The sequence below is a fragment of the Tenrec ecaudatus genome, chromosome 1 (genome assembly GCF_050624435.1).
Source record: "Tenrec ecaudatus isolate mTenEca1 chromosome 1, mTenEca1.hap1, whole genome shotgun sequence".
Lineage (NCBI taxonomy): Eukaryota > Metazoa > Chordata > Mammalia > Afrosoricida > Tenrecidae > Tenrec > Tenrec ecaudatus.
Window position 1 is genome coordinate 152,949,407 of NC_134530.1, and position 12,612 is coordinate 152,962,018.

The 12,612-nt window shown below is 55.2% G+C and overlaps 1 protein-coding gene across 1 annotated transcript; it reads right to left on the reverse strand.

Annotated features, from left to right (window-relative positions):
• Window positions 1-2,967: 2,967 nt before the first annotated feature.
• Window positions 2,968-12,058, reverse strand: TRIM45 (tripartite motif containing 45). The gene is made up of 6 exons (XM_075559986.1): window positions 10,596-12,058; window positions 8,304-9,037; window positions 7,027-7,156; window positions 6,316-6,430; window positions 4,205-4,331; window positions 2,968-3,289 (listed from the first exon to the last, which is right to left on the reverse strand). Exons 1-6 carry the CDS (start codon window positions 11,084-11,086, stop codon window positions 3,141-3,143), a joined length of 1,746 nt encoding a protein of 581 aa, XP_075416101.1. The 5' UTR covers window positions 11,087-12,058; the 3' UTR covers window positions 2,968-3,140.
• Window positions 12,059-12,612: the final 554 nt, after the last annotated feature.

Consider the following 12,612-nt stretch of genomic DNA (forward strand, 5'->3'; position numbering starts at 1 on the left):
TTTATTCAATAGGCTTGAGAGAAAGCTGAGATTTTTCTAAGTGGCATTTGGTTAAAAAATATTGGGAGTCAGAGGGAAGGAAAATCTGCTTTGTAGAATTGGCCACTGAGGAGATTCAAACTACACATTCTATCAATCGGCTCATTAGTCATTTAATTCCTTCAATAACATATGCTAACGATGCTCTTCCACGTGCCCGTGGCTGCGGCAATGGCCGCAAGAATGCGGACAACCGTGAAGGTGGAGCAGCACCAGCGGGTTTAACTGTTGAAGGTAGGGCCGCTCTGAATCGGAACCGACTCGGTGGCAGCTACCAACAACATCGGCTAGGATCTGTCAGACGGTGGCACCGAGAGCATGGACGATTTCATAAATGTCAAGGCCCTGCTCTCAAAGAACACGTTCTAACAGGAACACAGGCAGTCGCACCACAAATGAGTTAGATGGCGATGCCTGCTACAGAGAAAAAGGAAACTAGGTGAATGGGTGAGTTGGTTTATTGTGCCAACCTGGCTGATAAACACATGTGGGGTTAATTGAAGGGTGGAGGGGTAAATGGCTCAGTAAGCCGTGCCTTTTTAGTTCTTGGGTCGCTTGTTTTCTGACGGTCAGACCAGGGTACAGCTGCCTTAGCCACTTTCCTGCTTCAACTGGCAAGGCTCACTTCCTGCAAGACATCCCTGAGAAGTCATGTGAACCTACCCCGATGTAGCCCTGGGTGCTGGAGCAGCTGCGTGGAGACCCCTGCCAGTGCTGAGATGCTTACATGCTCCCTGATTCGGCTTTCCTCCTGCAGTTGGTGTAGTAGTGTGTGTTTTGTGAGATGGAAGAGGACTTTGTGGATTGGTGTTGGACATATGAGTTAATGGGTTAATGTTGGACTTGTGGGCTTGGGCAGCACTGGGTTGGGATGTTTTCTTGATGCGCGCTTACCCTTTATATAAAACTCTCTCTTAAACACGAGTTTCTGTGGATTTGTTTCTCTAAAGTACTCAGACTAACAGTGAGGCAGGAGTGTTGGGCTCAGGAGCTGCTCTTTTACATGGGGTTGTTTGGGTGCAGAAACCTGAAGAAACCTGGCAAGGGAAGCGCGGAGTGTCCACAAGAAGAGCACTCCAGGTGAAAGGTTGGGCTTGAGAAGAACCCGAAGCAGAGAGGGCCTGGGGAGTTGGAGGAGCAAAAGGCAGGCCAGCGTGGCTGGCACAGGGAGGTGATGGGGGGAAATGAGAGGAGAGTCTCACACACTCACACAAAGACTGACCTTTACTCCAAATAAGATGGGAAGCTCCTGGAGGATGGCGAGTCGACGAGAGATGTCATCTGAAAGGTCTTCAAAAGACCCTTCTGGCTGCTAGGTAGAGGACAGACTCTAAGGGACTACAGCAGAAGCAGAAAGACTAGCAGCTGGAATACTACCGCAAACCCGTAGAATTCCGTGTGATCCTAGACCGGGATGGTACAGTGGCGATGGGGGGGGGGGGGGTAATGGCCCGCCGATGGATTTTGAAACGACCACTGCTAGGATGAGATGACCAAGGTTAGTGGACTGAACTACAGTAAGGATGCCTTTGAACCTGCTGTAGAAGATATGAAGAAGATGGCAGAGAACGAAAGCAGTTGGGAGTGGTAGGTGTGAAAGAGTTCTGGCTTGGATCTCTTAAATGTGAGGTACCTGCCCCGATCCAAGTGGAGACGCTACCTAAGACGCTGCATCTAATTGTATGGTGTTTGGAGCTGGAGCTGTCTGGGACTCATCAGTGCATAGCTGGCACTGAAAATCACAAGAGGATGTGCTCTTCCACAGAGTGGGTGTGGTGGAATTTCAAAATGTGGCTTTTCTACTCCAGGCTCTTAACACCCACTAAGTAAGTGGGTGGGCCTATATAAATGGTGTGTGTCACACTAATAGAGGGGCTGGCCAGTTTTCTTGACCCCTTGGCTTTCAGGATGACCCCTTTGTGAAGCACTGACTGACACGAGAGAAACCAGGGGACCTTGGCCGAGCATGTCCACGCTCTCTGTGAAGCTTCAGAGGCCCCTGAGACCATGACACACAGACTCAGAGCTCATAGACACCTTCTCCTCTGGCTGGAGACGCTGGTTCTGTGGAACAGAGCAACAGGTGGGCTGGCTTCCTGGCTCATGGAGGCAAAGGCCCAGGGACAGTGTGGCTGAGAGGCTGAGAACTGGAGAAAGAGACTTGGCCGCTGGCTGAGGAGACCCATGACTGCACCCTTACTGTTCGCTAATCCTGACTTGTGGTGACCTCCCAATCACCCCCTCCCCTTAATCGTGAGTGTGGCCTGTGAGTCCTGGGTGGCCACTGCACCGGATTAGGGAGCCCAGCCCGGATGGAGCCTGGTGTGGGAGCCAGTGTGGTGTCAGAATAGGTGCAGAAGGACGGTGCGTGGAGGCAGGTCTGATTCTTGCCTGGTGGCCATGGGGAAGCCAGAGGAGGTCAGACAGAGTCACCCTCTCTTGCCCTTTATTATATGGGTGCAGACAGAAATGCCAGAACTGATCCTAGAGGCTCCTCCAGGTAAGACGACTAACAAAGAATCGGGATCTGGGAGCAGTGGGGGGTCCACATGGTACAAAGAGGGTGAGTCCCAACCCTAAATGGCAAGATTACATTATGATGTCACCGAACACATAGGGGTCGACCTGTTTAAAAGTGCGCTACCGAAAAAAAAAGTGGCTAGGCTAAAAGGAGGTCTTCATGTTCTGAGGAAAGTATTTCAAAATATGGCTCAGGGAAAACTTTAAAAGGTCGTAATGCAATCCGAAAGTCAGGAACTAAGTCACCTCCACGGTCCCTCATTCCAGCGGCACAGCTCTGCCTGCACCTGTGCGGCCTCCCTGAGCTCAGGATGTCACCTGCCCACTCTGGAGAAATGCATGTCGGCCTCGCACAGAACCACCCACAGACCGAGAACCAGGCTCGAAAGAAAGCACTTAGTGCTGGCGTCAGATAAGGCACTTTGTTTTTAATTCTGTCCGTGTCTCCAGAATTCACCCAGCTCTGGGTCCCTCCGGGGAGCTGCCACCACGCGGGCTGCCGCCCGCACAGGCTGGCCTGGTATCCGCTGCCACCACGTGGGTTACTGTCTACACAGGCTGGCCCGGCGTCGGGGAAGCAGTCAGAGTGCCACGGTCCTGAGGAGACTCCTGGGTGCGCTCTGCCCGCCCGTCCACGTGCATTCAGACTTCTCAGTAAACTTCCCACAGCACGACCAGTGGGGACGGCCCGGGTGGCCCTTATGTCCATGGCCACAGCCTAGGTACCCACCTGCGTAGCACAAAGGGGAGGGGGGACTAAGAGTGTAGTCCAGCAGTCCCTGGGGAAAGCTCCTGACTCAGGGAAGTGAGAAGGCCTGAGGAAATCTGCTGAGAGGGCCACGCTCCCAGACTGATCGCCGCCCAGCAGCTAGTGTTAGGGGAGTTTCTACGAATAATGTTCAAACCTGCTGCTGGAGGAGACAACTGGCTAGGATTCTAACTGCAAAGTGCTCAGAACAAACAAGGAGGGCCGACGGTTCACCAAAGGAAGGCGACCCTGGCGTGTGGGAGAAGTGGTGCACAAGCCCACATCACGGCTCCCCAGGGAGGGTGCCGTTGGTACCCACCACTGCCGCCAGTGGCTTCTGACTCATGGCACCTGGCATGGGGTTCTGGAGGTTCTAGATCTTTACAGGAGCAGACAGCTTCGTCTTTCTCCCAAGGATTGGCTGGTGGGTTTGAGCTACTGACCTTGCGGTTAGCAGCTCAACGCCTCATCCAGCGCACCACCAAGGCTCCTTAAGGACACAATGTAATTTTTCTTTTCCATAGTAATTCTCTTGTCTACGCTGACCAAAGAAAGAGGCAGAGCTGGTTCAGCGGCTTAAGCAGCCACTCTCCCACCTGCCTCTTGGACATTCTTGAAGGTCCAAGGAGGAGGGGTTTCCTTTGGTTGCAGTGCTCAGGCGGCCAGGGCAGGAGAGGGCTCCTGGGACTGCCCAGCTGTGTGAAATCTAACAGGGCACACAACACTGAAGCCTGCTATTTCCACCTTTAGAACAAAGCCGCTTTTCCATACGGATTTTATTTCCTAGAAACAACGCCAGAGTCGGAGTGCCCTGAGCCTGTGGCTGTGTGGAAGTGGAGGGGCTGTCACTGGCACCCCCCTGGACAGGCCCCGAGGGTAGAACTTGCCCCCCTGTACCTGGCATTGTGCCTCCACAGGCACAGCGGGCAGTTTTCTGGCCTCCGCTGGAGCAGAACGCGCAGCAGTGAAACACCCCTTGGTGTGGGCGGTTCTTCTTCCTGACGGTCACCGTGAATGGCGAGCCCTTCAGAGTTCACAAGAGCAAAGAACATGACGTTATGGGTTGACAGGGATGTGCTGAGCATGGCTACGTGCTAAACCAAGGGTCCGTCCTGGTGTCTGCTCTTAGAGATAGAGACAGCAGGGGTGGGGGGTGGGGGGTTGTGATACATGGAAGCAAGCCCATGCTCAGCTGGGTGGGAGCAGATACAGCTGCCGTGAAACCAGGCTGCCCTGCTGCCCTTCACAGATGCTAAGTACTCCATGTAAGCGCTGGTCTGCCCCATGTGGCTGCACCCTCTGGACACTGCGAGAGCCACAAAGAGCAGCTCCCCCTGTAAGAGCGACAGGTATGAGCCGGAGTTTGTTCTAGCAAACGTGGAAAAGCAGAAGCCCATGACCACAAGCAACATAGAGTCTTCCTGGTGGATTCTGTCTCAGCCTGGCCCACCCTTGGAGTGCAAGACTGTGGTCAGCTGATACACTGTTGTTCTGTCCAGTCCATTCTGACTCAGCAATCCCACAGAACAGTGGAACTGTCCCATGGTGTTTCCAAGGGTGTAACCCTTATGGAAGTGGCTGGTGAGTTGATTATTCTTGTGATCTCAGCCTGTGGTCTTATGTGATTGACGGTGTCTCTCTAGTCTCCATTTCTGAGGCCTCTCAGAAGTCATTAGTCAAGTGCCATGACCACTAGGCTAGGACAGCTCTCCCTCTCCTCCCATGCCCCACTAGCCCTTTTCCTTCCATCTCCACCCACTGATGTTGGGCTGTGCAGACAGATGGGGAGAGAGGTAAGTAAGTATAAGTAAGTGGATGTGGACAGTAAATCCCAAATTATTCACAAGTCAGCTGCCCCCTTTCCCAGATGCTTTTCATTCGCCCGTGTCGATGCTCCAGCACACAGGAAGTACTTCGTGAACACGGCCATGGGCCTGGCCCAGTGTGAGGACCCTATGAGCTGAGAAAGCATAGAGTTGGGAGGCTGGCAGCTTAGAATGCTTCCAGTTGTGAAGTTCCCCTTCCTGCAAAGAGGTCATAATCCAGGGACAACCCAGGCTGGGGTTCAAAGAAGTAGGTTCAAATTTCAACCCGTGGCGGGTGGCAAGATTGGTTTCTTAAGGCTAACTGATAAAATGCCCCAAGGGGCTGAGTGACCATAGGAAAAATGAAAGGCCCTGTGCAAATTACCCATCCGGTTCCTGGCATCCTTTTAGAGAAGCAAGAAGTGCCTGCTGGATCTGGACCTTGGGAGTGCACAGCTGACCAGCCTAACGTCGTGACGCTGCGTGCAGGATTTCAGAGTCCCAGTCGGTGCTGACTGCGGGCCAAGGGGGACCTCTGGCGGCTGCGACTACAGCAGAGAAATCCTGCTGTGCACCTACTGCCCCGTTTTTAAAACCTCACCGCCGCTAAGCCAGCGAGTGTTCTACCTGGTTAGTGGAAGTGGTATAGGAACCATGGTGGCGCGCAGGCATATATTTAACACAGAACAGGGAGGCCACACCCTGGCAGATGGCTGGCCAGATGACTGGTCAGCAGAGGATGAGGCAGAACCCTCCCAACTGTGTTCCACATCAGGTCACAATATGAACAGAGCTGAGAAAACCGGAGCCGTGGTATGTTTCTGGATGGTGTGTGTTTGTCTGCTGGTGGACTGCCTCCTGTGATCGAGGCATCTTCCCTAAATTAAGAGTGCCAATCAACTATCCGGAAGAGTGAAAAATACAATCACAACTGCCTAGAGGCATGACCGGGAGGGAGCGAGAGTCCTCATGGTCACCAGTATTCTCAGGTGAGACTGAGGGAGGGTAGCAACGTGTAGGCCACTTCTAAAGTGAAGCGAAATAAGGAAGAGGACAAGCAGAGTCTCAGTTAGGCCCTCCTTGCAGCTGGTCCCCGGAGAAATGCCCATGTGTCCTGTGAAGATAAGTCCCAGGGCAGGAGGAGTGGGGACACCAGAGGGAGTGCAGAAAAGGGGCTTTGAGGAGCCTGGGCCCAGAGCTTACCTGGACATGCTGCTCTTTGACGCAGACCCACACGGAATAGACCCCAGGCTCCTTGGGGGTGTAGGAGACAGAGTATGTCCCATCTTTGTTATCTTGGACAATCGTCTTGACGGGACTGGATGGAGATAAGAATTTAAAGAGCATTCACTTTCACAAGTCTGCTTCCATTACCTATTATTTTAGGATATGCCGTCTACGCCATTCCATTCGAGATGAATGTCAAAGGGCTCCCAAGCACAATGCCACTCCTGGTCCATCAGAAGTTGCCTTTACCTGAATAGGTAAGCACCATACATCCTAACTATCTTGATACTCGGATGCATTCCCTGAACCTGTATAGGAGGCTCTTCAAGGGCCTTCTGTTGCATCCCGGGCTCTCTGTCTTCCTACCTTCCTATTCCAATTCTCGAGAAATAGAAAGCGTGTCCCCAGCACCATCTGGTCACCGTGGGGCGGAATCTGAGAAGGGCCCGTCAGGCTACTCACAGCTTGGAGGAACGCTAATCTGAGGGACACACACTTCAGACTAGAGGGACCTGAATACAGGTGTAAATCCCACCTCTGGCCGCAAGCTTAGGTCGCGTTTGTTTAGTGGCCTCCCTGGGAGGGAAGCTGTCGCTACTGCAGCTACATCTCCCAAACTGCAAGACCCTCGAGGGCTCGGTTTCCTCCCTGCTTATTCACCATGGCCTCCCATGGTGCAATACGAACCAATCTTTCTTGTCTTTGGGGACCACAGCAACTTGAATGTTGTCTCCTCCCCTGTCCATGCTCTCTCCGGCTGCATCCTTACAGAACAGGGTGAATGAGGCTTTCTGTTTCTCCCGGGCCCTGTGGAGATCTGCAAAACACAAATGCTCAATAGCCAACGTCCACCTCAAACGCCGGCTGCAGTGTGGCTGCCTCCAAACCAGACACCAGCTGTCCGTTTCCCTCCCGACAAATGGGCTGTGACTGCTCCTCCTTAGTCATTGAGCCCCTTTCTCTTCTCTTCCACCGTTACCTCCCCGAGGGCACCCCTTGGGAGCCTCGACTGGAGAGCCTGGTTATCTTTCAACCAGTAGAGATTCTGGGGCCCCATAAGGCCCCGACTTTAACTACAGCCCTAAGGAAGCTTTGAAAATCCTCAGGGTTGACCTAATTATTCGGAAAAGGGAACTTCCAGACCCCATGGGAGAAGCTGCTAACCCCTAAACTACCCGTGCTAAACTCCAGATCCTGCTGGATGAGGCAGCAGGTACAGCTGACCACTTGGCCCCATCTAGTTCTCATGCCAACGTCCTGCTGGTGGTGACTGGTGGGAGTAATGCAGCAGCTACAGCCCCTCGGTTTCCTTAACCGGGGATGCAGGAACCACCGAGGAGCTTCTGAAGGGACTAGAAACCTCCTGAAAGTGCATGTCCGTGAGCATCACACGGGGTGAAGTCCTGCTCAAAGGGATATATGTGATCTCCGCACGGTGAAGCCATCCTGGTGCCTGCGTGAGGATGCGTCCAGGACCCCAGCCTCCTGTCCACACTGAGCTACGCAAGGCCTGAGGAGCATGCCTCCTTTGGGAATACAACACCGTAGTCCAAACTCACCCCTTCCCTCCCCTACAGAACGGAGCATCTGCCGCATCCCTTCGCCTGAATGCCCTTGCCAAAGCGGTTCATTCAGAGCCTCATGCCAGCACTCCGGGGCCTGCTGCCAGGCCCCTCCCTGACCAAGCAGGACTTGGTCCTGCCAGGAAGGGAGTGCTGTTCTCTCTACCCTTCCCTCCCAACCCCCGGGTGCTGTCATCTGGTAGAAACAAGGCATACATCCCTGACTACTGCGGGGGACCAAGAACCAGATGTTGCCTACACCCCTTAGTCTGACCAGAACGCGTGAGAAATAAAAGGACCCGCTGAGGTCACTGTCACCTGGCCAATGAGGGCGTGTGTAGGGGGTCTGCCTAGCTGCGGGAAGGCCCCCTCTCTCAGTGCCCAAGGGAAATGCCTTCCTACCTTCTCCGTGAAGGACACACTTGGCAGGGTCGACCTCTTTGGTACTGATGGCCCCAAACACTTCATAGCCCCGGCACCGGCCGGCTTTCTCCTGGGGAGAGAAGCTTATCTTATCGCTCACCCCAGGCCGGGCACTATACTCGATCTTGTTCAGCTGCGTGAGCCGCTCTACCACTACCCCCTTGGTGACGAGGATCTCCAGGTCCGAGCCGCTGGTCAGCAAGTGCTCGGTGAACTCCACGCCAGTCCGCATGTCAGCCAGCAGCTGCTCCAGCTGTGCCTTCTGCAGCTGCAGCGTGTTCTCCTTCTGGACCCGGATGTCTTCCAGCTGTGCTAGCAACTTGTCCCGGTGCTCCTCGATAGCCTTGATGTAGCCGGCGGAGAAGGAGTTCACGTCGGCCGCCACAGCGTCCACACGCTCCTGGAGGGCACTGTTGAGCCCTTTGATCTGAGCCAGGGCTTCCTCCAGGGCCTCCACGTGGGGCTGGGTGCCTTTGAGGAGCTCCCGCATGGAGTCCCCGTGCTTGTGGATGACGTTGCTGGTGAAGTCGCAGGGGTGCTCCCGGTGCTCCCCCACCACACAGTCCCGGCACACCGGCCGGTCACAGAGCTCACAGAACAGCCTCAGCTCCTCCGCAGGGTGAGTGGGGCACAAGATGGGCTTCCCGATCCGGCTGTAGCCTTTCAGGTCTTTGAGGTCCACCATGGTGTGGTACATTGTTTTCTTCTGCCGCCTAGGGGCAAACAGAGTCGGGGACAGGAAATGAGGGAGCAACTGTCGCTGGGAAACCAGTTCTAGCTGGCAAAGAGGTTTTAAGAGCAAGGAACTGGAAACCAAACAAGGGTGGTTCAAATCCTTGGTGGGCCCTTTTGCTAGCCTCACCATCTCTCGTTCTTGTCTGCACAGTGGGGATAATGCCTACCTGAAAAGGTGGGAGAGTGGAGGAGGGCTTGGGACAAAGGCTGTAATGCTTAAGCCACATCGGGGGTTCTCTCCAAAGGGCTGGTGTAGCAAGATTAGACATGCAACACAGCTGGCTCCAACAGCAAGCCCTAGGTGAGGCAGCAAAATGGAAACCCAGCACCCCAAGGCAGAAACTGCCAGGTGGCCACCAAAGTAATTCCCAGGGGATTCTCATGCAGCTGGCCCTGATCAAGAGCCTCAGCCAGGCTTCCTCTGACTGTGGCCAGGCATTTCCTTTAGCCAGGTCCCCCAGCACCCAACTCAACAGGCTAGGCTCTCCCTCAGCAAGGAGCAGCAGCATTGTCAGAATGCGAGATCAAGTGCCAACAGACTCAAAGCTCTCCTTTAATTTCCCTTCTCTGTGGTCCTCAGAGATCCTGGGAAACCCCCAGGAAACCTCAGGGAGCGCTGAGCATTCCCCCTTTAGCACTCCATCAATTTGAAGCTTGCCAGCCTGTTGTGGCTGCAGAAAAAGCAGAGCCAGCTGTTCAGCTGGCAGCAAGACAGCCGTTGGGATTATCGCATCATTCCAGGTTAAAAACAGAAAAGGCTCATGACGCCTCACTGGTCCTATTGCTGGAGGCAAAACCGAACTTAAAAATGAGTTGAGGCTAATCTGAAAACCTGGGCTATGTAATATTCTGATCTCCAGGGGGTGGTGGGTGGGATGTAAAGGAACAGAAGACCACCCATGTGACACTGTTCAGCAAATGCCATCAAAGAGATACCCCAGACTCCCATGAGCACCCACCAATCAGCCTCCCCAAGCTTCAGTGTAATGCTAGGGCGCAAAGCGAAGGCTGAGCAGGGTTAAGCCCTCAGCGGTGCTACTAAGAAGGCAGCTCACATTAGGAGAAAGAGCCGTACGTACAGTCAGGAGACCTAGAATGACAGCGTGGCCTGCTTGGGATCTGGGCAAATCCATGATTATTACTGAGCCTCAGCTTCTCCAATCAACAAACGGGGGTGAAAATGGTGGCTGTTTCTCTCCAAAGGTGGGAAAGGTCAAACGGGGCAAAGCAAGGGCTATGTTATCATACATTCTTTCCCCTCTGTCTCCCCAGCACCCAGGGTGGTTTTCTTTACCCAAGTGATGGACCACTCATCGAAAGGGAGTGTGCTTTGTGGGGCCGGGCACACCTTGGCTGCTGTGAGTACTACACAGTCTGGCTTCCAGGACTGAGTGCTGTGCTAGAGTACCCAGCACCTTCTACGGCACTTTGCCCTGAGCAAGCTTTTCTTTCCAAGCAATCACCAAGAGATTTTCCTCCGACACCTCTTTGTACTTGTCTCTTAGCCACACCAGCTGGGGGTATCCCCATCTTTACCTATGAGCCTGGCAGCAGAAGTGGCAGAGATTGGCTTTGCAGGTCTGACACCTCTTCTCCACCTCCCTGTCGCTGCACAGGTCACACACCAGGCCCTGGCCTTCCCCACGCAGACTCTCCAGCATCACATCATTCATGGCCAGATGGTCAACGGTTAAGGCCTTCACTCCACCCACGGGCAGGTCCACCTGGGCATCACATACCGGGCAGAGGATGCCGATCTGTGGTCGAGGGCTGCGTGGCTTGGGTTCCTGGAATAGTGAGCCCTCAGAGCTGGTGTCAGAGTCGCCCCCTCGGACATCCACCACTGAGAAGGGCTCCAGCTGCTCCAGGCACGTGGTGCACACCGTGTGCAAACAAGGCAAGAGCTTGGGGGCTTTGAAAAGCCCCAAGCACGACGGACAGTGAGTCTTGCCCGAGTTGCTAGGTGCCTTCGCACCGGGGCGTTTGCTCACGAGGCCCAGCAGCGGTTGCTTCTTGTTTTCTGACATACTCCCCACGTTTGTGCCCAGTATCAGAAAAGGGCCCGGGCAGTTCTATAATGAAGTAGTAGGAGGTGATGACGCCCACCCCAAGAGGTTTCCAGAACTTGAGCACAGACCATGAGAACTCTCTTGAGGGTGGATAAGAGAGCAGAAGGGAAGCGGGGAATTCCTCAAACGGACCACGCACCGATCTACTCGAAAAAGTTCCCTCCTGGCCAGGGCATCCCATACCAGACACGCCCACCACCTCCTCGGGCCCCCCAAGGCCTCCTTCCCTGAAGCGCCTCCAGGACTGGGTCCGGAGCTCTTCCTGCTGGCAAGTCCTGCACCCCTGCCTCCCTGCACCTCCCAGACCTTCCACCGTACCTCCCACCCCCTGTCCCACTGGTCGCTCGCCCGACACGCGACAAGTGTCCCTGCGCCACCCCCGCCCCCCGCACGGTGAGGTAGGAGGGGCCTCTTTCTCCTTCGCTCCTCGGGGCGCTCTGCGCGGGTCAGGGTGCGGGGAGCCCCGCCGGCTGCTCGGCTGCCGCCACCGCTGCCACCGCCGCCGCCTGGCAATGCCGCGGCCCAAGGGGCCTGAAAGTACTAGCCTCCGCTCACACCAATCCCCTCCCGCGTCTACTCAGGCGAGTCCAATCACCGTCTGCGAGGGGCGGCCCTTCCCGCTTTTGTCCCCGCCTCCCTCCGGAGTGACACCGAGCGCGGCCAATAGGCTCTGGAAGTTCCACATCTTGGCCCGTCCTCTCCCCCGAGGGGCGGGATCAAGAGAAGGTCCCGCGGCTGGAGCGGCTGGGGGGCTCCGCCCAGGAGGAGGAGAAGAGCTAGGCTGGGAGTCGGCGCGTAGTACAACTAGCGTCACCATTCCACGAGTGTTGACCCGCCGTCTCTCTCTGGGGTGACAGAGAGGCCGCAGGACCACTTAACAAGCCTCGCTGATGAAGCCACAGGGACCGCTGCCTTTTCATCCTAGAGCTGGATCAGGCGCCTGGTTCAGAATTGGGCTTTCTCATTGGTGGGCGGTACGGTCAAGTGGGCGGCCCTTCTCATCGGTGGGCGGTACGGTCAAGTGGCCCTTCTCATTGGTGGGCGGTACTGTCAAGCCCTTCTCATTGGTGGGCGGTACTGTCAAGCCCTATTCATTGGTGGGCGGTACGGTCAAGTGGCCCTTCTCATCGGTGGGCGGTACTATCAAATGGTCCTTCTCATTGGTGGTCGGTACGGTCAAGTGGCCCTTCTCATTGGTGGGCGGTACGGTCAAGTGGCCCGTAAGGCGCAGAGGTCGCTGGGAGCTGTAGGTCTGAGGCGATTTCTGGAGGAACCGCGGAGCAGTTACGTTTACGCGACGGTGTGCTGCTGCGAGCGTCTCCTCTTCGTGGCCGGAGCTTATTTTAGTTCAGGAATCCCTCCGGTCTAGCGTGCCTGTGGCAAGAACTTCGGCTCCTCGCCAGCTCCCTGGCTTATTCCGGGAATGAGGACACCTCAGATGCTGCTTCCGGGGAGCTTGTTCCCCAGAACCCATGAGGCCAGCT

Bases quoted from the DNA above. Each gene is read 5' to 3' on its own strand.
- TRIM45 (XM_075559986.1), bottom strand. From the start codon at position 11,086: ATGTCAGAAAACAAGAAGCAACCGCTGCTGGGCCTCGTGAGCAAACGC. The intron at 4,332-6,315 runs GTAAGCTCTGGG...TGAACTCTGAAG, and splicing joins TCAAAGAGCAGCATGTCCAG to GGCTCGCCATTCACGGTGAC. The intron at 3,290-4,204 runs GTACAGGGGGGC...TGTGCTACGCAG, and splicing joins CTGTGGAGGCACAATGCCAG to GTGGGTACCTAGGCTGTGGC.